The 24,600-nt window shown below is 50.7% G+C and overlaps 1 protein-coding gene across 1 annotated transcript in view; it reads left to right on the top strand.

Moving 5' to 3' along the window:
• ryr2a (ryanodine receptor 2a (cardiac)) overlaps positions 1 to 24,600 on the top strand; it is a 1,161,183-nt gene that overhangs the window by 52,488 nt on the left and 1,084,095 nt on the right. Inside the window, 1 exon segment of the mRNA XM_056296806.1 lies at positions 9,701 to 9,813. Coding sequence (XP_056152781.1) covers positions 9,701 to 9,813 — 113 coding nt within the window.

Here is a 24,600-nt window from a genome sequence, read left to right on the forward strand (position 1 = left end):
GGCGTTTCCCCGACGAGCTGAAATTGCACGGGGAGTTGCACTTTTTCGCCTTGGCCCCGAACTTCGCATGGTAAAAGCACAGGACGGGCTCCTGTCGCCAACCGGGGGTTGTCCCGGGGGTGAGCGCGGACGCGCAGTGCTGCTGTTGGCTGGCCAGGAAGAACTTGTCAGCTTCTTCAGCTAGCTTGAAGCAATCGGTAATGCTGGTGTTAGCCAAAGCGGTCCGCACCTGAGCAGGCAGTTGTCGCAGAAACAGTTGGAAAAAGAGGAAATCAGGTGTGTGCGCCGGTCCCAGCAGATTCAGCATTCTGTCCATGAGCTCGGATGGCTTGCTGTCACCCAAGCCTTGCAGAGAAAAGAGACGGTGGGCCCTCTCGGCGTCGGAAAGTTCAAAAATCTTCAAGAGGGGATCTTTGAGCCCCTTGTATTTGTCTGCCGCCGGAGGATTTGTAAGGAGACTCACCACCCTACTTGCAGTCGAACATCCGAGCGCCGATACCACGTAGTAGTATTTAGTAGCCTCATCCGTTATTTTGCGGATAGCAAACTGCGCTTCCGCCTGGGCGAACCATGTCGTTGCCGATGACTCCCAGAACTCTGGCAATTTGAGAGAAACCGCGTTGATTTCGTCAACCATGTTCGTCTGAAAGATTGTCTCTGATAACTACCAAGAGACAAACGTCGGGGTCACCAGTGTAGGGGAGCTCAAGCAGGAGTCGTGACAACGTGACAAAACGTGCACCATTTATTCCTTTCACCATTACAAAAACAACAAAACACCCGCGCAGCGGAAGTGCACCACTGTAAACCCGAACCGAGAAAACAGCAGCTATAAACTAACGTTCCTACTGGCTCAATAGGGGGAATTATGTAGCCCCATAACCACTACAATGTCTTGGAAAAAAACAAGGTTTCCGGTACCAGTGAAGTTGACCGCGGGAGGGCTTTCCTGTATCTGACATTAATAAGCTTCTTCTAGCTCGTGGCTGATCGAAGCAGGCAGCGGACATACAGGATAGGTGCAGCTATCTGTCAAGAGTGTATCTTTCAGCTCCACTTCCAGACTAATCAGCTGATGACGGACACCAACGTGTCAAACAAAATGCCCTTCCCTGGCTTAATGACCCCACAAGGGATTTAAAGAGCCGGTGCAGGAAAGCCGAGAGAAAATGGAAGAATGACAAACTCAAGACATCTCTTGATAGACTGAAAAGTCTGATGCTGGCTTATCAGATGCAGTCAAGGAAGCGGGGCATTCCTGCTTTTCTAATCCATTTACTGGTAGCTGCCCTATCCCCAGGGTTTCATTTCAGGCTATAAATTCAGTGGTCACCCCCCCCCCCAGCCAACCTTTGGATGCAGTGAAAAAATGCGAGCATTTTCTCCACCACTTTATTGAGAAAATAGATGACTTTAGGCTTCACCTTACAGCGGTGATGAGCAATCTCCCCACTTGCACTGAACCCTCCGCCAGTCTGATTCGCTTTAAGCAAGTTTCTCTATTGGACTTAGAAGAGTTAGTCTCCCACTTGAACTCTTCCACCTGTCAACTGGACACCATCCCTACTACATTTCTGAAAGAGGCATTTCATACTGTTGGCCCACAAATTCTCTCCATTATAAACTGCTCACTCTCGACTGGTTTGTTCCCATCAAGTTATAAACACGTAGTAGCCTGAAGAAGCCTCATCTCGACCGTCTTGTTTTGTTATTTTAGACCAATTTGAAATCTACCTTTTTTATCTAAAATCTTAAAAAAAGTCTCTTGCCCTTCAGCCATCCATCCATTATCCGAACCGCTTATCCTGCTCTCGGGGTCGCGGGGTTGCTGGAGCCTATCCCAGCAGTCACTGGGCGGCAGGCGGGGAGACACCCTGGACAGACCGCCAGTTCATCACAAGGCCGACACACCAGAGCCGGCTCAAGTCTTTTAGTGGGGCCCTAAGCAGAATTTGATTTGCCCCTCCCCATCTCACCCCCCGCCCACCCCCACGCTAAACCCATCTCCCACCACCGACAATATTAGGTCCATGCTTGATCGTTACGATACCATTTTCATGACTTACTACTGTGCTGGAAATGTCTGTGAATGTTCTCCTTCATCCAGGTCATGGTTATCCAAAGGAGTTGAATCAAGTGCAACTGGACTTGGTATATATCCGTGAAGACGTTTCGCCTCTCATCCAAGAGGCTTCCTCAGTTCGTGCCTTTCTGACTAGACCAAGCTAGTCTGACTGGCTGGTGATGCAACTCAGATATTTATCCTCTTGGAGTCGTTGTCAGAGCTATAGATGTCCATGGCTCTTTGTGTCCCGTTGTTTACCAACGCCCGTCGTTATCGGAGCTATTGATATGCGTGGCTCTCCTGTGCTCCAATGTCCAGCCGCGCCCGTCGTCATCGGAGCTGTTGATTTGCATTTGTTTAGCAACGACGGTCGTTGGGGGTGTTAGTTCGACTTCATTATTCAGTGGTCATGAGAGTCGTTGGAGCCGTTAGTGACCGACTGTTGTTCTTGGAGGCAAGGCTTCTTGAGTCTCCTGGGTAGAGATGAAAGGACGGCATTGTAAGTGGGGAAAGTCTTAAAATAAACCAGCAGAAAATGCATCCCCGCAATTTGGGTGTCTTTTTTACTCCAAGCTCTGTTTTGACACAAAAACCACTAGGGTAGTACAGTCTTGCTTTCTCCAAAGTAGGAACATCGCAAAAGGTGAAAATTTTCCATCTCAAACAGACCTTGAAAAAGTCATCCATGCATTCATCTCCTCACATCTGGATTATTGACTACTACTACTATTACTTTCGGCTGCTTCCATTAGGGGGCACCACAGTGGATCATCCGTTTCCATTTCTTCCTTTTTTCTGCGTCTTCCTCTGTCACACCAGCCATCTGCATGTCCTCCCTCACCACATCCATAAACCTCTTCTTTGGCCTTCCTCTTCTCCTCTTCCCTGGCAGCTCCATATTCAGCATCCTTCTCCCAATATGCCCAGCATCTCTCCTCCACACATGTCCAAGCCATCTCAATCTTGTCTCTCTTGCTTTGTCTCCAAACCGTCGGTTCCTCTAATATAATCATTCCTAATCCTGTCCTTCTTCGTCACTCCCAGTGAATCACGTCTGGATTATTGTAACTCCCTGTCTTCATCACTTCTTCGTCACTATTGTAACTCCCTGTCTTCGTCACTTCTTCATCACTGTCCTTCTTCGTCACTCCCAGTGTATCGCGTCTGGATTATTGTAAATCCCTGTATTCAGGGCTCAGTCAAAAGTCCATCTCCCGCCTCCAGCTCATCAAAAACTCACCTGTTAACAAATTCCAAGAGACATGAAGCCATCACTCACATTCTTGCAATGCGTCACTGGCTACCTGTTAGGTATAGGATTGATTTTAAACTTTTACTAATTACTTTAAAAACCCTCCATTGCCTCGCTCCTACATAAATCATTGTTTCTACTCACAGCCCATGGGCCTGGCTGCTGCCTGCGCTCCTCAGGCAGGTCCCTTTTAACTGTTCCCTCAGCCAGCCTCGTTACTAAAGGCGAGCACATAGTATGTGTCTGTAAGATCCCCACAGCTGTGGACCTCCCTACCCGAGGGCATTAGGCTAGCAACCTTCACTGCCTTCTTTTAAATCACTTCTTCAAACGTACTTTTACAGGAAAGCTTTTTCATAGTAAATCCATTGTTGGCCAATTATATTTATTTATTTATTATGTTGTTTATATCTTATATTTTTATAACTTTACTTTTCCAATTATTTATATTTTTATACTTTATTTTAATTGTTTTCATCATAATCTTTGTTTTATAAGCTCTAACTGTCTTTGTTGTGCTCTTGTGACTTGATCCTGACCGTGTTTTACCTTGTTCTTGTTAGGGTTTGTGGGAGACCCCAAGCGCGCGACACCAGGCAGAGGTAGAGTTTGCCGAAACTGGCGTACTTTATTACTAGTTCATACAAAGGTCAACACAGAAGGACAAGGAGCAACTAGGAAGCAGGAAACCCAAAATGAACCGAAATGTCCCTTTAAGGTCCAACGAGAAAACACACACGGCAACGAAAAGAACCCAGTAATCCGCTTCGCGGGTAGTCCCAACAACCAGAGAAAGTACACGAAACTCACGGGTAATCCACTTTGGGGGACGCGGCAGGATGATTCCGCAGGGAAAAACTCCACAGAGAAAACGGTAAATCCACGGGCTGAGATAAACTCGGAGAGAATACACATGGACGGAAGAGTGGCCACCTCACCGAGGAGGTTACGGCACGAACTGGCAACGGGCGCTGGGAGACCAGCAAACTTAAGCCCAGCCCTGACGACTAAGCCCAGCCCTGACAAGCTGATTGGCTGCCGGCGCGGGGTGAGCGAGCCGTAACAGTAGCCCCCCCTCCACGGGAGCCACCAGGCGACTTGCCCGGCTTGGCGGGATGGGAACGATGAAACTCAGTGAGCAGCCCAGGGTCCAGGATGAGCTGGCGGGAGACCCAGCTACGTTCCTCCGGACCGTAGCCTTCCCAGTCCCCCAAATACTGGAACCCTCGGCGCCGGACGTCCATCAGCCGGCGGACCTTCCACTGGGGGTGCCCATCCACGGTCTCAGGGGGAGGCAGAGCTGGGGCCGGAGGCATGAGGACCGTGGGAGACAGGCTTAACCCGAGACACATGAAAAACAGGATGGATCTTCAAGGAAGCCGGAAGCTTCAGACTCACCACCGCGGGACTGAGCACCTTCCTGATCTCAAAGGGCCCGACAAACCGGGGGTTCAGCTTCTTCTCGGTGGACTGAAGAGGGAGGTCCTTCGAGGACAACCACACCCTCTGGCCTGGTTGGTACGTAGGTGCTGGGGACCGGCGTCGGTTTGCTCCCCGACTGGCGCTCGGCTGCTCAGAGCAGAGCAGCTCTGGTCACCTCCCAGACGGAACGACACCGGTTCAGATGGGCCTGCATGGAGGGAACTGCCACTTCCGACTCCTGCGCAGCAAAGAGAGGCGGCTGGTAGCCCAGGGACACCTCAAAAGGTGAGAGGCCAGTGGCAGAGCTGACCAGGGAATTGATGGCATACTCGACCCAGGGGAGGAACCGGCTCCAGGAGCTGGGCTTCTTGGCGGCCACGCACGGGAGGGCAGACTCCACGCTCTGGTTCATCCTCTCCGTCTGCCCATTAGTCTGTGGGTGATATGCAGAGGAGAGACTAACAGAGGCACCCAACCCCTTACAAAAGGCCCGCTATACCTGGGAGACGAACTGGGGCTCTCGGTCCGAGACGACGTCCATGGGAAGGCAGAACACGTGGCTCGTCAGGAGATCCGCTGTCTCAGAAGCCGATAGGAGTTTGGGGAGGACCACCAGGTGCACGCCCTTACTAAAGCGGTCCACCACTGTCAGGATCACAGTGTTACCCTGGGAGGGAGGCAGTCCGGAGACAAAATCCAACGCCACATGGGACCAGGGCCGGCTTGGAGTTGGGAGGGGCTGTAGCAGACTCGCGGGTGCCTGGTGAGAGGCCTTGCTGCGAGCACAGACGGAGCATGCCCCTACGAAGTCCCTGACGTCGTTCCTCATGGTGGGCCACCAGAAACGCCGAGCCAGGAAGGTGAAGGTGCGGTGGACACCCGGATGGCAAGCAAACTGACTGGCATGGCCCCACTGGAGAACCCGGGGCCGGACTGCGTCCGGGACGAATGGGCGGCGTGGAGGGACGTGGCTCGGGGCGGGATGGAAGCGCAACGCCTGCCTGACCACGGTCTCGATGCCCCAGGTAACCACGCCAACCACCCTGGCCTCAGGAGGGATGGGAGTCGGCTCCTCTGTAGCTGCCTCCCTCCTCGGGTGTTGTCGGGACAGGGAGCCTGCCTTCGTGTTGCGGGACCCGGGGCGATAAGTCAGCGTGAAGTCAAACCGACTGAGGAAGCTGGCCCACCGTGCCTGCCGACCATTGCGGCGCTTGGTTGCCCGGATGAACATCAAGTTCTTATGATCAGTCCAGATGGTGAACGGCTGTTCCACACCCTCCAGCCGATGGCGCGACTCCTCCAGAGCAGCCACCACTGCCAGCAGCTCCCGGTTCCCGACATCGTAGTTCTCCTCGGCGGGGAGGAACCGGCGAGAGAATAAGGCGCATGGATGGACCTTCTGGTCAGATGCTGACTGCTGGGAGAGGAGAGCCCCCAACCCGGTGTCCGAAGCGTCCACCTCCACGATGAATTGCCTCTTGGGGTCGGGGTGGAGCAGGACCGGGGCGCTGGTGAACCTCTCCTTGAGGGACTGGAACGCAGAGCGGGCAGCCAGGGACCAGATGAACGGCTGGGAGGGGGAGGTCAGCCTGGTGAGAGGTTCTGCCACGCGGCTGTAGTTCCAGATGAACCCCCTATAGAAGTTCGCAAACCCGAGGAAGCTCTGTAATTCCTTCCAGGATGTGAGATCGGGCCAGTCCACCACAGCCTGGATCTTGCGAGGGTCGGCCCGCGTCTGTCCCCTCTCAACGACGAAGCCCAGGTAGTTAACAGAAGGGGAATGGAACCGGCACTTCTCTGCCTTGACGAAGAGCCGGTTCCGGAGGAGACGTTCGAGTACCCGGCGGACATGCTGGACATGTTCCTCAAGGGTCCTGGAGAAGATGAGGATGTCATCGAGGTAGACCACAACGAACTCGTCGAGCATGTCGCGGAGAATGTCATTCATGAGAGCCTGGAATACCGCCGGGGCGTTGGTGAGGCCGAACGGCATGACCAGGTACTCATAATGACCCCGGGGTGTCTTAAAGGCTGTCTTCCACTCGTCCCCCTTCCGGATCCGGACGAGATGATAGGCACACCGGAGGTCCAGCTTAGTGAAGACTGTAGCCTGGGTGAGGGGCTCAAGGGTGGAACTCATGAGAGGAAGGGGGTACTTGTTCTTGACGGTTATCTCATTGAGTTGGCGATAGTCAATGCAGGGTCGGAGGCCCCCGTCCTTCTTCTTCACGAAAAAGAATCCAGCTGCCACCTGGGAGGACGAGGGCCGAATGAGCCCTGCTGTCAAGGACTCGGAGATGTACTCATCCATCGCAGCCTTCTCAGAGATGGTCAGGCTGTACAGGCGACTGCTGGGAAGGGGTGCCCCAGAGCGGAGGTCGATAGCACAGTCATAAGGCCGATGAGGAGGAAGAGATTGGGCCCGGGTCTTGCTGAAAACCTCCCCTAGATCATGGTATTCAGGGGGAACAGAGGAGAGGTCGGGAGGAGGGGGACTAGGGGCACGTCGGGGGGACGGGCCGGGAACACCCTGGAGACATTGGGCATGACAGGAGGAGCTCCACTCCATGATGGTATCGGAGGCCCAGGCGATATGTGGCTCATGCTGCACGAACCAGGGGCGCCCTAGGATCACAGGGACTAACGGGGACTGGATGATGAAGAACCGAAGTATCTCCACATGGTTCCCTGCTATGGTGAGAAAGACAGGGTGGATGCGTTGGTTGATGCTGGCCAGGCAGCGCTCGTCCAGCGCAAAGGCCTCCATGGGCCTCTCCAGCGTCTCTAGCGGGACGTAGGCCTGGGCAGCAAACTCTGAGTCCAGGAAACACTCATCAGCCCCCGAGTCGAGGAGTGCACCCACCGTGAGCCGCTGGTCAGCCCAGGCCAGGGTAATGCTAACCAGATGGTTCTGTGGGGCAGGACGGCGGGAACAGGAAAGGTGTCTCACTAGGATCCCCCGGGGTACCAGTGAGCCTAGTCTTTTGGCCGAGTGGGGCAACTGCTGATCAGATGTCCCTTCTGGCCACAGTAGAGGCGTTGACCTGCCTTGAATCGGGCCTCCCGTTCGGCCGGACTAAGGCACATGCGCTCCAGCTGCATAGGTTCCTCCCCCGTCGTGGTCTGGGGCGCGGAGGGAGAAACGGCCACAGGGAACGTGGGGCGAGCAGGGGTAGGGGCCCTGTCAGGAGTGCTGGACGACTGGGGAATGGACGGGGATCCACGCAGGGCTCACTCGCACCTCCTCTCCCGGAGGTGTCCATCGATGCGGATGGCGAGCTTGATCAGGTCATCGAGGGAGGTGGACTCCTCCCGGGTGGCTAGCTGGTCCTTGACAGCCTCGCTGAGACCTCTCCAGAAGGTGACCCGAAGTGACTGGTCGTTCCAGCCGCTCTCAGCTGCGGCCAGCCTGAACTCCACCGAGTAGTCCGCGACACTGCCACTGCCCTGCTGGATACTGCTCAGCCGAGCACCAGGGTCCTGGCCACAGACTGGATGGTGGAATACCTTCCATAGTTCTGCCACAAAGTCCCCGTAGGTGAGGCGGAAACTGGCCCTCATGGACCAGGAAGCAGTGGCCCACTGAGCTGCTCGGCCTGTGAGCAGGTTGGTCACGTAAGCGGCACGGGCAGCATCAGACGTAAACATGCTATGTTGGTTCATGAAGACCAGCTCACACTGCATGATGAACGTGGCACAGGTCTCGAAGTTGCCATCGAATGGTCGTGGACTGGAGAGGCAGGGCTCCCGGGGAACTGGGTTGAGCCCCACAGGGTTAACTGGGGCAGGGGGCGGGTTACCCACGACTCCAGGAGCAGGGTGGCCCGGCGGCTGGGTGGTGAGGGCCGCCGTGATGGTCTGCAACTGCCGCAGGATCTCTGCTTGTTGGCTCGCCAACGCCGCCTGCTGGCCCGTTAGGTTATCCAGAGACCTGGAGGGGCTGGACCCGAGTCTGGAGATCCCTCACAGCGACAGAGGCTGCCTCTAGCTGCTGGGTGTGGGAGTTGGTCAGTTGGATCTGTTCGATGAGAGCTGCTCGATCCGGACTGGTCGGTACACTCTCTGTGCCGGCTGGGGTCGCCATGGCCAGTTCGTACTGTTAGGGTTTATGGGAGACCCCAAGCGCGCGACACCAGGCAGATTTAGAGTTCGCCGAAACTGGTGTACTTTATTAATAGTTCATACAAAGGTCAACACGGAAGGACAAGGAGCAACTAGGAAGCAGGAAACCCAAAAAGAACCGAAATGTCCCTTTAAGGTCCACCGACAAAACACACACGGCAACGAAAAGAGCCCAGTAATCCGCTTCGCGGGTCGTCCCAACAAACAGATTAAACAGTAAATCCAAGGGCTGAGATAAACTCGGAGAGAATACACATGGAGGGAAAAGTAGACACCTCACCGAGACGGTTATGGCACGAACTGGCAACGGGCGCTGGGAGACCAGCAAACTTAAGCCCAGCCCTGACGACTAAGCCCAGCCCTGACGAGCTGATTGGCTGCCGGCGCGGGGTGGGCGAGCCGTAACAGTTCTGTGGAGCGGATCTGGCATTATGTCCTATATTTGTATTGTATTTTGTTGTTTTATCTAGACTATGTGCATTATTTCATCCTGTTATCTGAGGCACCTTGTAACATTGTTTAGAAAGGTACGGTATAAGTGAAGTTAATTATTATTATTATTGTTGTTGTTGCTGTTATTGCTGTTATTATTACTATTATTATTATTATCTTTGCTGATCTGGGGCTGGGCCTATTCAAGACAGCTTGTTTTTATTTCTCAGTCTCTTTCCCAACAGCAGCCTCATTTAGGATCAGTTCAGATTTTTTTCTTTCCAATACAATATTATTTTTGTTTTTGTTTTTTTATTAATTGCAATCTGCACTTTGTGCCTAGTGTTGTGGCTTTCAAACCAGCTATAACCGTATATGGACATGTGTGTGTTTGCCTTTGTTTGCAGGTGAGGCCTGCTGGTGGACGATCCACCCAGCGTCGAAGCAGCGCTCAGAGGGAGAGAAGGTCAGAGTGGGAGATGACCTCATCCTCGTCAGCGTCTCATCAGAACGATACCTGGTCAGTGGTTCAGTCCGTGTGCACATGCGCCTCTATGTACATGTATGTATATGTATGTGTATGTATGTATGTGTGCGTATATACTATATGTGTGTGTATACATATGTATACGTGTATGTATATGTGTGTATGTATATATGTGCATGTATGTGTGTATATATATGTGTGTGTATACATACACGTATATGTATGTATATGTATATATGCATGTATGTGTGTGTATGTGTGTGTATATATACATACACATATATGTATGTATATGTATATATGCATGCATATGTGTATGTGTATGTATGTACATATGTATGTACGTGTGTATATGTATGTATGTATATGTATGTGTATGTATGTACGTATGTATATATATGTGTGTATGTGTATGTATATGTGTGTATGTGTGTATGTATGTATGTGTATGTATGTACATATGTATATGTATGTGTATGTATGTACGTATGTATATGTATGTGTATGTATGCGGTTTTGAGTATAAATTGTTTTGTTTGTGGGTTTTCAATAGCCCCTGTGTTTCCACATTGTGTTTTATTTGTTTGTTTTATACACTGTCTCTTTTGCTCTTTAGGGGCAATTGTATTGTTGAAGGTGTGGCAGATTTAAATATGACATGGGGGCTGGTGTTCTGTTTTTCTTTCTTTATTCAGAAAAACAAAGAGGCAGACTTATTAGATTGTTGGCCTGAATGTCGGGGAAATGCAGAATAGTTCATTGTACTCAAAATGTGCGCAAAAAACGTGTGGCCACGTCTGTGTGACATACCAGCTGAACACTCACTGGTGTTTGCCACTCCCTAGTCATTCATCCTCCTGTACCAGTACTCCGATCTTAAAATGCACACATGGTATTTAGAGAGCCTATATGATCATATCTGTCCACGATATTGTTTTTGTGTGCCTGTGTTTGACTAATGCATGGATATATTTTTCGAGTGTGCTCATCGCTGTTAAAATTTAAACCAAAAAAGAGCAAGAGGCCTGGGATGCTATGGTATGCGTTACACGTGCTCCCTCTGGTGGACGAATCTCAGAAATACTTGAAAAAAATAAAATGTATTCAAAAACATGATACTCTCAAAATACCGCTGCAAATAAAAATATCTTTACCATGATATCATTGAAATGGGGTTTGAAATACAATGTCTTTCTTGTAAAAGTTTTTGTTTAGAAATCAGCGTACTTACAAGTTACAAGCTTTTAGAAATATTAGGCTAACTGCTACAAGCTAAACTGTGATGACAAGATAATGGAGCAGACTACTCTGTTTCACTCTGCGCTTCTATATGCAAGTTATGGGGTCCCATCTGAGTTGCCGTAGGGAAGAGAACGTTTTTGGGGATTTTCTGTTTTTGTGGTTGTTGAAAATAAAAGAATAAACAAGGTAGCAGTTGGACATGCTTTAAAGTCTATCATCCCATTTATTGTTTTCCTATTAAATCATATAGTTAGGCAAACCCAAAGCACTCGGCTACATTGGTGGCAGCGGTGTTCTTATAAAAGCCGCTGTTGGTGTGTTGTCTGCGCTGTTGTTTCAGCTTAGCTGCCTCAGCATAGGCAGCCGACTAACCCCATGCAGAGTTTTGAGGATCTGCACAACTATGTTGTGGACATGTGGTGTGGAGACGAGGACCATTTTAAATCCGGACGCTTGTCCGGTAGGGACGTCAAGGTCGATCTGCCCACTCCCTTCGCAGGTGACGGGAGCCAGAGTTTCCTCAGCTGGGTGAGGATTCTTACCACTCACCTCAGAAACTCAGCTTTTTTGCTACGTGACAGCCTTCCTGTGGTGGTCAAATCAGATTATGCTGCTGTTAAAGAAAAAGTTGGAGTGGCTGTTGGACGGAGACAGTTCATGTATCACTTTATGGCTAGCCTTTTAGCTCATGTGTGTGTTCCTGGTGAGAGCATGGAGGTGTATGTGTTAGGGCTTAGGCGAACGCGCGGACCCAAGGAGGCAGGAGACAGTGCAGTGGTGCTAAAACGGGTTTATTCGTTTTAGTCAAAAGGTCGGCAACAGAAAAAGGCAGGAGGCGGTGACTGAAGGCAGGCTGGCACCTTCCCGGGATCTGGGCTGAAGCAACGAGGTCCTGGATCTGGTAATGGCAAGGGGGAGAGTTTGGTCAAGAGACAAACAAACAAACAAACGGCGAGAACGCTTTCTCGGGAAACTTCTTCTGGGTAGGGTACGCAGGCACTACCGATGAGACGGGATTATCTGGCAAGGTGGTGAAGACTGAACCAGGCTTTTATGGAGGAGAGGTGGGTAATTGCATATGGGGATCAGGTGTGCTTTGCTGCACTCTGCCCAGAAGAAGGTCAGCCCCGCCTCCATGTTGCAGCCCATCCTGCAGGTACTTGGAGAGAGGAAACACTCAGACCATAACAGTATGCTGCTGATGTGAGCCGGCTAGTTGCAGAGGCGTTCCCGGACTACAGGGACGTCGCACAGAAGGAGGAGAAGTTTCAGCATTTTATTGCCGGCCTGGATCCGGCGTTAAAGGCCAAGTGTATTGAGCAGAGTGCCACTGACCTGGAGGAGGCTTCGATTGTGGCAGAGTGCTGTGAGAATGCCAGGGCGGCTTTGCAGAGAGACTGTGTCAGTACATGCGCAGGCGCCTATCTGACTGAGAAAAATCTGTCTGTGCTGTCTCTGTCAGCTTCCTATGGCCTCCAGAGGGTGGTTGATAAGTTGACATCTCTTTCACCTCCTCTCATGCGAGAGGAGGTGAAAGAGATGTATGAGGAAAAATCAGAGACTGAGAGCCTGGCACACTGATAGGAGGGAGCGAGTATTCCACTCGCCGTCTGAAGGGCGCTGTAGCTGCAACTGTGGTGAGATGGGATGTCAGTCGAGGAGTTCCCGGAATGGTTAACGGGGTCCCGCTCCCAATCGTGGGCTGTTACCACCCTTGTAGTCACCTGGACTCAGGGTGTCCCCACCTCTAAACCGCCAGGGAACAGGAGCCCTAGTCCAGCGTGGCGTGCCCGACGTGTGGGGGAGACGGGGAAGTGAGGCATGCATTTCCTGTTGCAGCAGCAGGACGCTGACAGCAGCCAACAGGGAAATAGTCAGTAGCTTGTGTTGGGGCCTAAACACTAGCCCCTCCAACTGAGCTCCCCGTACAGCATCGCATTTCTGAGGACACTGCTGATATGGTTTGTAGTGATCACCCTATGTCTTATGTTAGGGGAGTGCTGGAAGGCACTTAACTCTCTACATTAGTGGACTCAGGAGCATCTGTATCATTAATTAGTGCAGACTTCCATATGTCAGTCCTCTCCCTGCAGAACCGGACCCTGAGAAGGAACTATATTGACTATCGCACAGTAAATGGAAAAATCTTGGGCACCATTGAGATTACCTTCCGCCTGGGCCACACCTGGTAGCAGCACACCTTTTAAGTGCTGAGGGAATCTACCCAGAGTGTTATGCTCAGCCTAGACTTTTTAACCATGAACCATGGTCTGCTTGACTCAGGGCGGGGCGTGTTACAGTTATGGGACTTTACTCTGCCCCTGCTTTGGAGTGGTGGGTTGGTACCTGAATGCTCGAATGTGTCCCTCAATGATGTAATGGCCGTCCCGCCTCTAAGTGAGGCGCTGGTGCCCATGACTGTGTTCCCATGGTGGGGTGGGCTTACCCGCTGCAGACTTTGAGTAGTGTCTGATTTTTTTTAAATATATATATACTTTATTAATTCCCGTGGGGGAATTATGTTCTGCATTTAACCCATGCTAGCTGTGTAGCTAGGAGCAGTGGGCAGATGCAATGCAGTGCCCGGGGACCAACTTCATTGCCTCGAAGAGAGGCACAGACTGGAGTATTAACCCTAACATGCATGTCTTTTTGATGGTGGTGCGAAAGCGGCGCACCCAGCAAAAACCCACTGCAGACACGAGAAGAACATGCAAACTCCACACAGAGGGCGACCGGGGATGAACCCCAAGATTAGACAACCCCGGGGTTTGAACCCAGGACCTTCTTGCTATGAGATGACAGTGCTAACCACTGGGCCACCGTGCCGTGCCATATCTGGAACCTAACATTCCAGACTGGTGGTTTCTCATACAGCAAATAGTATGAAAAATGGTGTCACAGTAGCCTGCATCCTGAATCCCACAGGGGAGGCGGTCGAGCTCAAATGGGGGTTGCACCTGGGTGGATTTTCCCCGTTGTGAGAAACTGACGTTTTATCACCCCCCTTTCCCCTCCCTCTTTCGCCCTGGATGAGTCACCTATCACAGCACAGTAGAGGGCAGAGCTGTCAGAACTGCTGCAGAGTTTTGCTGGTGTTTTCAACCTTTCCGGCAGAAATACAGGCAGGTGCACACTTGTCAAGCACCACATTAGGACTGATGACCATTACCGTATCAAGCGGTATGCCTACCGGTCGTCTCCTGAGAAACGGGCTGAGATTGAATGTCATGTGGCTGGTCTGCTGGCTGATGGGGTTGCGGAGGAGCATTGCAGCCCCTGGGCATCCCTGGTGGTGCTTGTGAGAAAGAAAGGGCAACAGTGGAGATTTTGCATTGACTATCATCTTGATGCCTGGCGGGCTCGTCCTGGTTCAGCACACTGGACTTTTCAAATGGCTACTGGCAGGTGGAAGTGGCTGAAGAGGACCAAGACAAAATGGCCTTTACAACCGGCAGGGGTTTGTACCAGTGGCGGGCCATGCCTATGGGTCTGACCAGTTCTCCAGCCACCTTTCAGCACATAATGGAGCTCATCCTAAGGAGCTTGCCTTGGCACATTAATTATGTATTTGGATGATGTACTGATCTATAGAGGCCAATTTGAGGATTACCTCCTACACCTAGAAAAAGTCCTGTCCAGGATATAGAAGGTGGGCCTGAAGCTTAACCCCAGTAAGTGCCACTTTGCCAGGGACCATGTTGTTTTCCTAGGCCATGTAGTCTCCCAACATGGCCTCCAGCGGAATACGGAAAAGGTGAGCAGTTCCCCTACCCCCCCCCCCCCGCACCCCCTCTGAGGTCAGGGCCTTTGTGGGCCTATATTCATACTACAGGAGGTTTGTGAGAGATTTCTCATGACACACAGTGCCGCTGAATTGTCTGGCGGGTAAAAATGTGCCCTTTGAGTGGATGACTGAGTGTGAGGTGGCTTTAACTTACCTCAAGCAGGTGCTCCCCTTCTCTCCGGTGGTTACGTTGCCCAACTTTGCATTTCCTTTTAAAACCTATGTTGGGGTGGTGCTGTTGCAGGATGATGAGGGACTTGAAAAATAATAGCCTATGCCAGCCAGGCTCTCACACACATGCAGAAGCCATGGTCCACATTTGACAGAGAGCTATAGGCCATGGTGTGGGCTATGCACAAATTCAAACACTATGTTGGGCTGTCTACATTCTCCATCATAACAGATCATTGCCCTTTGCTGGGCCTCAGGTGCATGGACATTGATAATGACCCCACGTGTGACGCGAAGGAGAAGTAGGTAGGTTTTGGAGCTGGACCTGTTTGAATGGGTTATGGTTCACAAGGACAGCTCCCACCATAAAAATGCTGACACACTGTCCCACTGGCCTATTTCTCCTGACCCTATCAATCCGGATGCGTCTTCAGCTAAAATGCACACCATCGCCTCTGTGGGGGAGCCAGACAACTCTGTCCCCAGATGGGGCACATATGGACCAGCTTCTTGCCTATTCTCTCTGCAACAGAGACTCTGAGTTGTGGTCATGGCAACACGAGGATGCAGACCTTGTTGTTGTGTTGGCTTGGTTGGAGCAAGGCACAACGAGACCACCACGCAAACCCCTCCAGGGTCTTCAGCCAGCCCGGGGAAACTGTGGACTGAGTTTAATCGCTTGCCGGTCATTTACAGACTGCTGTGTTGGACAGCACTGTCTGTACCCATGGAGGAGGCGCAGATTCAGGTGTGATCCCCTCATCCATGGGTCCCGAGCGTCTTCAGCAGCTGCATGGGGGGGGGGGGGGGGGGCCCGGCTGCTGCACATTTTTCAGCCGAACATGTGTGGGAGAAAGCCAGACAATCCTACTACTGGCCCATCATGTTGATTGATATTAGACAGTGTTGTGAACAATGCAGGGCCTGTCAGACCCACAGATGGCTGGTGTTGTGGATTTTCCTTTATCCTTTAATGGGCTCTTGCCCCAGCAACCTCTGGGGAGAATAATCATCGGACGAATATTAAAGCAAACAGAGAATCTTTAATGCATCTGCAGATGGAGAGACATAAGGCCACACAGAGGTTCATCTGTGAGGATATGCTCTGCCCTGGGCTGGAGATAGTGGTTCTTTTATAGAACCGTCCGTCGCGTCATACACTATGTTTCCTGCATCAACTAAGGTGTAGTCTTACAAAGGAAAGAAGGAAACATCTACGTTAATCACGTTCTGTGCCTCGTGAGTGTCTGCAGGTCCGTTGCACCTATCCTCTGCTGCACAAGGTCGTTCCTGGGATGCGGCAACGGGGAGGCAAGCATGGCAACAGTTGCTATGTGGCCACACGGAAGGTACGCATGAGAACAATGGGTATGTGTGTCTGCAGTGAGTGAGAAGTTTCATACACACAGAGAAGTGGAAAACTACAGAGTACATACGGAATGCATATGGAGAACATTTTGTACTCCACACTGGTCCCCAGAAAGAGGGCACCCATGGGAGGTCCCAGACTAGCCACTCAAAGGAAAGGGTCGCTGCAGACATCCTGCAGTTGCCTTTGACTTCCCAAGGGAATAAATACATCTTGGTCATGAAGGACTACTTCACTTAGTTTATTATCCTGTATGATCTGCCAAACCAGACGACTCACATGGTGGAGGATTGCTTGTTCGAGGATTTTGTGTTAGTGCATCGGGTCCTGGAAATTCTGCACAGCGGCCAGGGCTGCCAGTTTGAGACAGAGGTAATTTAGCGCCTTTTCAAATTATTGGAGATAGAAAAGATGTGCACCAATGCCTAAAACCCCAAGTCTGATGGCATAGTTGAATGTCATAACAGGACTCTGATTGAGCAGCTGGCAAATATGTTGCTTCCTCATGGGGGCAAATGAGACACGTATGTGAAGCAGGTTGCTTTTGCAATAACACCTCTAGACATACCAGCACCCGGTTCACCCCCTGTTATCTCATGTATGAAAACAAGGCACAGGTTCCAGCCAACATGCTTGTACCATCTGGTGTTCTGGACTCCCGAGGCTATGGATCTCTGACAAGATACAAGGCGTATTCTGTCTGTCCATAGCAGAGTGGCTGGAGTCGCCCTTCAGTGATGCCAGGCTTAACTCGGCAGAGGCTCACAAGAGACAGAAACTGTATCATGATGAGGGATAGTTGCCATCGTGTCTACGTAGTGGGCATGCTGGTATGGCTAAATAACCCCACGAAGAGCCGTATGAAGTTGCTGCCACATTGGAGGCGCCCCTATTGGGTCATGCAGGTGCCTGACGTACCCCATTGTTAACCTCCTGGACTCATTGGAATGGGCCCAGGTGGTTCATCATGACAGATGATGAACCACACAATATATGCATAGTACAAAATTAATTAAGGCCAATAGGTTCGGTGAATTGTCAGTTATTTGAAGGTGAAGCTGTCATTGTAATTTTTTATGGTTAGTTTTATGCAAATGCAGATTCCTGATGGCCAGTCTGTGCCTGTTGCACAGGTGTCATATGTCGTTTGTATTGGTACAAGGATGAGATGAAAGTGAACCAGTGTCACACAGTATATGTATAAGACAAGTTTCAGTATTAAGGCCAATAGATTTTGTGAACTGTCAGGTATTTGAAGGTGGAGCTGTCATTGTCATTTTCTTAGGGTTAGTTTTTATGCAGGTTGGACTTACAAACTAAGACAAGTTTGAAAATGTAGATTTCACATAGTTCGCATAGTTTTGTGAAAAAAATGTAAGTGAAAATTGGCATGTGATCTCAAGAGAATTCAGTCACATGAATTCATGAAACGCATGCATATAATGTCTTTGAATGTGTGACGTAAAATGTGGGAGATGCTGGCCAAAAGGCGCTTACCTTGATTATAGCGCCATCTTCTGGTGGACATGTCATTTTTGTTGTTTGACGTGTGCACCATTCTATCCCTCCCCTGAAAATTTCACGTACATAATTATGTACGTGAAATTTGTATGGTGTATGCTGCACATTTACTGATTGAATAAAAATAAAATAATGTGGGCGTCCGGGTAGTGTAGTGGTCTATTCTGTTGCCTACCAACACGGGGATTGCCACTTCAAATCCCGTGTTACCTCTGGCTTGGTCAGGCGTCCCTATTGGCCGTGTCTGCAGGTGGGAAGCCAGATGTGTGTGTATGTGTCCTGGTCGCTACCTTAGCACCTCCTCTGGTCGGTCGGTGCGCCTGTTCAGGGGGAGAGGGAACTGGGGGGAATCGCGTGATCCTCCCACAGGCTACGTCCCCCATGGTGAAACTCCTCACTGTCAGGTGAAACGAGGTGGTGGTGACCCCACATGTATCGGAGGAAGCATGTGGTAGTCTGCAGCCTTCCCCGGATCGGCAGAGGGGGTGGAACAGAGACCGGGAAGGCTAGGAAGAGTGGGCTAATTGACCGGATACACCTGGGGAGAAAAAGGGGGAAATAATAATAATAATAATAATAATAATAATAATAATAATAATAATAATAATAATAATAATAATAATCATCATCATCTCAGCAATTGCGGCACGGTGGCGCAGTGGTTAGCGCTGTCGCCTCACAGCAAGAAGGTCGTGGGTTCGAACCCCGGGGTTGTCCAAACTTGGGAGTCATTCCAGGTCATACTCTGTGTGGACTTTGCATGTTCTCCCCGTGTCTGCGGTGGTATTTCTCCCACCATCAAAAAGACATGCATGTTAGGGTTAATACTCCTGTCTGTGCCCCTGATCAAGGCAGTAGGAAGAAATAAATGGGAGTTGGTCCCCGGGTTCTGCACGGCGGCTGCCCACTGCTCCTAGCTACACAGCTAAAATGGGTTAAATACAGAGCGTAATTTCCCAACGGGGATCAATCAAGTATTTTAAAAATAAAAAATCGAAATTACAATAGGGTTCCCAGCACCACTGCACACTACACTGCTTTGCAACGCATGGCACTCAGCCCCCTCCCATGGACCTCTAATAATAATAATAATAATGATTAAAAAAAATCTGAGCGATGCCAATGGAGTTCCCAGCACTGCTGGTACTGGCTTTGTAACGCGTGGCCAAAAGCTCCCTTGTCTTGTACCCGATCACCCTCTGCATTGTGTCGTCCTGACGCATGGCCTGCTTTAACATGTCCAGCTTCGTGCTCGACACCAGTTTGGTTTCGATCACAGCTTCGACATGCGCACGCATATCCCCGTGTGTGTCTGCCCCGCGGCCATCCTGGAGTGGGTTCCTGGAAAGGGCGTCGGCCACCACCAGCTGTGAACCCGGAACATACGCTGCTCTGGGGTTAAAACGCATTAGACGAATTAGAAGCCGCTGGCATGTCGGCGGCACTTTGTCCAGATCATATGCATTAATGAGGGGGGCCAGGGGCTTGTGGTCTGTCTGTAAGCTAAACTCAGCTAAGCCTAACAGATAACGGGAAAACCGCTCACAGGCCCACAGCCCTGCAAGGCATTCCCTCTCTAACTGAGAGTATCTCTTCTCTGCATCTGTGAGAGTTCTGGAGCAGAAGGCAACAGGCTGAACTTTGTCCCCCTGAACCTGCAACAGTGCTGCCCCCAGCCCGTAACTACTAGCGTCCGCGCTCACAATGGTGGGCCTTGCTACATCATAGTACGCCAGGGCAGGAGTGGAAGACAACATTGCTTTTACCTTGGTGAAGGCTTGCTGTTGGGGCTCCCCCCACTGCCACTCTGCGTCTTTCTTCAGCAGCTCACTCACCGGGTGTAGCACTGATGACAGTTCGGGTAGAAACCTCCCCAGATAATTTACCATACCCAGCCACTGTCTCACCTGAGGGACATTCTTGGGGCTCTGCATGTCTGAGATGGCCTTCACCTTGCCTGGATCTGGTTTGATGCCGTCTTTGCTGATGATGTGCCCGAAATATTGCAACTCACTCCTGCTGAAGCGGCATTTCTCCCGGTTGAGCTTCAGCCCTGATGTTTTGATTTGTCTGCAGTACCGCCTCCAAGTTTCTATCGTGCTCGTCCTGGTCCTTGCCGTACACGAGTATGCCATCCATGACGACGACCGTGCACTTGTGGTCTCTCAGCAGAATGCACATTTCCCTCTGGAAGATCTCTGGTGCCGATGTGATGCCGAACGGGAGCCCCTGGAAACAGAACCGGCCTCTGGGAGTAATGAAAGTGGTTAGTTTTACACATCTGGGATCCAGCGGAATTTACCAGAAGCCAGACGATGCGTCTAGCGTTGTAAAAACCCCTGCCCCTGCTAACTTGGGCATAATGTCCTCCAGCGTGGGAAGCATAAACCGCTCGCACTTAACAGCCTGGTTTAACCGCTTTAGGTCCACACAGATCCGTATCTTGCCGTTCTTTTTGACTATGGGCACCATGGGTGCGCACCACTCTGTGGGCTCGGTCACTTCTGTGATGATCCCCAAGGACTGCATGCGTTGCAGCTCGTCGTCCACCTTTGGCATGAGAGGGAAAGGGACCCTGCGTGGCGTGCAGAGGGCATAAGGCTGTATATGTAAGCTCAATCATGACAGGTTCACAATTAAGCAATCCAATGTCCCCGAAAACATCTTCGCTAACCTGATCTGTTCTAAAAACTAGGCCCATTTCACATGCAGCTCTGCGACTCAATAGATTGTTGGCATTTGGCCCTTTTATCACAAAAATCCCAATTTTGTGCATCTTCCCCCGTCTCTCCGTGCACGCCACAAATTTCCCTGCTCACTGCAGTGCTCCCCCTGGGCTTCTCAGGTCGATTGATGTTTTAACCAGCTGTGGCCGTTCAGGCAGTGACCTATATGCAGTCTGTGACATGGTAGTGCTGTCCGCCCCCGTATCGATTTTAAAATTAACCAACTTGCCGCAGATCGGTAACTCCACTTGCCACTTTTTCTCAAAATCCATCCCCTCTATGCAACCGAGGAAGTAGGGGCGGCTTTCACTTTCCGCTTCGCCCTCATACGCATCATCCCGGTAAACGACTTCCCTCACGTCTCTGGTTTTGCATACGGCAGCAAAATGTCCCAGCTTGTCGCATTTCCTGCACCGCCTGTTGCGTGCAGGGCATTCCTGCTGCTGCCCGTGCACGCGAGTACATGGGGGGCGGGGCTGTTTTGGGCCGCTGTGCGTTTCCGTCGCCCTTATTGTAGTGGTTGCTAGCGTTACTGCGGTCGCGGCTGGCATTGGCGCCCTGTGCTTTGCTAACTGCATCCAGTTCAGCTGTAATTCCTTCCGCATTCTGCTGTTTAACCAGCTCGAACTGACGGGGGGCCATTTGCACCGCTTTTCCTAGCGGGAGCTCATCTTCCATCTGCAACTTCAGTGACACGTCTCGGTCAGCAACTCCGATCACAACTCTATCACGAATATGCACTTCCTTTAATGCCCCGAACTCGCAGTGTTCTGCCAGCTCTATATATAAACTCCTCCTCACCAAGGCCTCGACAGTCTCTCCAGCTCTCCGCGAGCGCTGGGGGAAACAAGCACGTTCGTGGAGGACGTTTCTCCGTGGTACGAAATGCTCGTTGAGTTTACTGACCACCCTGTCATCATCGTTAGCGCGAGAAGCCTCTTCGAACGTAAATGAATTAAAAGTAGCTTCTGCATCTTTCCCCATTGCGTATATCAAGGAATTGACTGGGATCTCACCGTCCTCCGCATTTGGCTTGGTTGCTAGTCGAAACCGGGAAAACCTCTGAATCCAAATCGGCCATGCCGCCGGTTGTGTGACATCAAATGCCTCGGGGGGGCGTCTCACCGGACCAACTCCGTTCCCCATTATTGAGGTAAGTGGATTCGAAGATCTTCTGACACCATGTCATGTGCATAAACGACAGGCAAGGGAGTCACGATTAATAACGTGCTTTATTCAGCCATCTGCTTCCAGTCCCCGACCCGGACAATCCCCAGAATGCCCCAGTACAGAACCGCGCTAAAACATATGGTTGCGTGCCCCTCCTCTTACGTACACAGCATGCTGGGCACTGTAGTTCTCATCACAAAGATATTAACAAGATTTACGTAGCTTTTGATACGCTTGGTCCAATAATGAGCTACAAAATATTTGGTAGCACTCGGACTTGCGGTTTAAGAGGATATGTAAAAAATGTGTCTGTGACTGTTCTCATTCATCCAGGTCATGGTTATCCAAAGGAGTTGAATCAAGTGCAACTGGACTTGGTCTATATCCGTGAAGACGTTTCGCCTCTCATCTAAGAGGCTTCCTCAGTTCGTGCCTTTCTGACTAGACCAAGCTGGTCTGACTGGCTGCTGATGAGACTCAGATATTTATCCTCTAGGAGTCGTTGTCAGAGCCATAGATGTCCATGGCTCTTTGTGTCCCGATGTTTAGCAACGCCCGTCGCTAACGGAACCATAGTGTAACGAATGAAAGATGTTATTATTTTGAAGGTCCTGTCACTTGTTTAACTTGACCTACCCACGGGTGTACGTGCAGTGCGTGTGACGTATACAGGAAGTTAGACGCTCATGGTGATGTAGGTTGTATGTTGAACGGACGCTAGTAAAAGCTACACAGTTAAGAACCTACGAAGTCGGCTCATTCTTGAATTATTCTTATGTCAGTAAGATAAGGCGTGTACGGACATTACATGGTGTCAGAATAGTCTGTGTATCTGAACACGAGCGGTCATGCCGAAGTTTAATCCGCCGAGTGAATTCAAGTTTGACTGCCCCTTTGAATGGCCGGAGTGGAAACAACGGTTCTCGCGCTTCAGGCTCGCGACAAAGCTGGATAAAGACGACGGGGAGATTCAAGTGAGTTCGCTGATTTATGCAATGGGAAGCGAGGCTGAAAAGATATTCCGCTCGTTTGACTTCGCGGCGGAGGATGATAAAGTGGACTATGATATCGTACTGGAAAAGTTCGACGACTACTTTATTCCCCGCCGTAACATGATACATGAGAGGGCGTGCTTCTATCAACGTAGCCAGCAGCCAGGAGAAACAGCGGAGATGTACATCCGGGCATTGTATGAGCTGTCTGAACACTGTGAGTTTGGGGACAAGAGGGAGGAACATATCAGAGACCGTCTGGTAGTGGGAATAAAAGACAAAGTGCTCTCCCGTCAGTTCCAACTCACAGCGGACCTTACTCTGGTGAAAGTCATTGAACAAGTGCGCCAGGCGGAGGCAATAACAAAGCAGCTCAGCCTCCAAGCTAACCAACCAGAGGCCCAGCTGGCTAACGTCAATGTTGTCCGACGGCGGGACGGACACCAAAAGAAAAGCGGAAGTGTCCTGCAATGAACAGTAAGTGCAACAAGTGTCATAAAAAGGGACATTGGGAGCGTGTATGTCACTCTAAAGCGGTGAGAGAAGTCACTGAAGAGGTTAAACAGCTGTACTTTCTGGGAGAAGTTGGCAAAGAGAGCAGTCAGGAAGATTGGACTGTTAGTTTAACAATAAGTGATGTACCAATAACCTTTAAAATTGACACGGGGGCTGACGCTACTGTTATCAACCAAAGGACATTTAAAAAGCTGAAGCCAAACATAAAACTGGGACCTCCTGACACATGCTTCATAAGCTCAGGTGGAAACATCAGCTGCATAGGACAGTTTCAAGCCACAACCAACTACAAGGAGAAACAATACTCCTTTCCAGTGTATGTGATCAAGGGGAGAGGCAGCTGTCTGCTGAGTCGTCCAGAGGCAGTGGAGATGGGTCTAGTGAAGCGGATGGATGAGGTCAGTGGAGTTTTCGGTTCAAGTGGACTGCTGAAAACAGACCCAGTGAAAATGGCTCTGGTGGAGGATGCCCAGCCATACGCGGTGCATACAGCCAGACGGATACCGCTGCCACTTGTACAACTGGTTAAGAAAGAACTGCAGCGCATGGAAAATGAGGGCATTATTGAAAAAGTGACTCAGCCCACAGACTGGTGCGCCGCTATGGTGCCAGTGCTGAAACCGAACAAGAAAGAGGTTCGCTGCTGCACTGACCTCAGGAGGCTGAATCGAGCAGTGAAACGTGAGAAATATGTGCTGCCCACTATGGAGGAAATAATGCCAAGGCTCGCAGGGTCAAAGTTCTTCACAACGTTGGATGCAGCAAGTTGGTTTTACCAGATCCCCTTGCATGAAGACAGCAGGGGGCTCACCACTTTCATCACCCCATTTGGGAGGTATGCTTTCTGCCGCCTTCCATTTGGTATAACGAGTGCTCCAGAGATTTTCCAGAGAAAGATGGCGGAAACTCTGACCGGGCTAGAGGGCACAGAGGTGTACATGGATGGCATCCTTATACATGGAGAGACTGAGGAAATCCATGACCGGCGCCTAGCAGAGGCACTGGGGGTCATTGAAACAGCAGGTCTCAAACTGAACCAAGCGAAATGCAAGTTCAAACAGAAACAAGTCCGCTTCCTTGGTCACGTCATCGACGAGGCAGGCATCTGACCTGACCCGGACAAAGTGGCCGGAATAGAGAACTTTCCTCAGCCCCAGAACGTGACGGAACTCAAGAGGTTCCTCGGGATGGTGAACTATTTGGCAAAATACGTCCCAGAGCTGTCCACTGTAGGTCAGCCACTTTATGGACTGCTTAAAGCAACGACAGAGTGGCTGTGGGGACCTGCACAGAACACAGCATTCCAAGACCTTAAAGCAGCACTCG

This window comes from Lampris incognitus, chromosome 17 (genome assembly GCF_029633865.1).
Source record: "Lampris incognitus isolate fLamInc1 chromosome 17, fLamInc1.hap2, whole genome shotgun sequence".
NCBI lineage: Eukaryota > Metazoa > Chordata > Actinopteri > Lampriformes > Lampridae > Lampris > Lampris incognitus.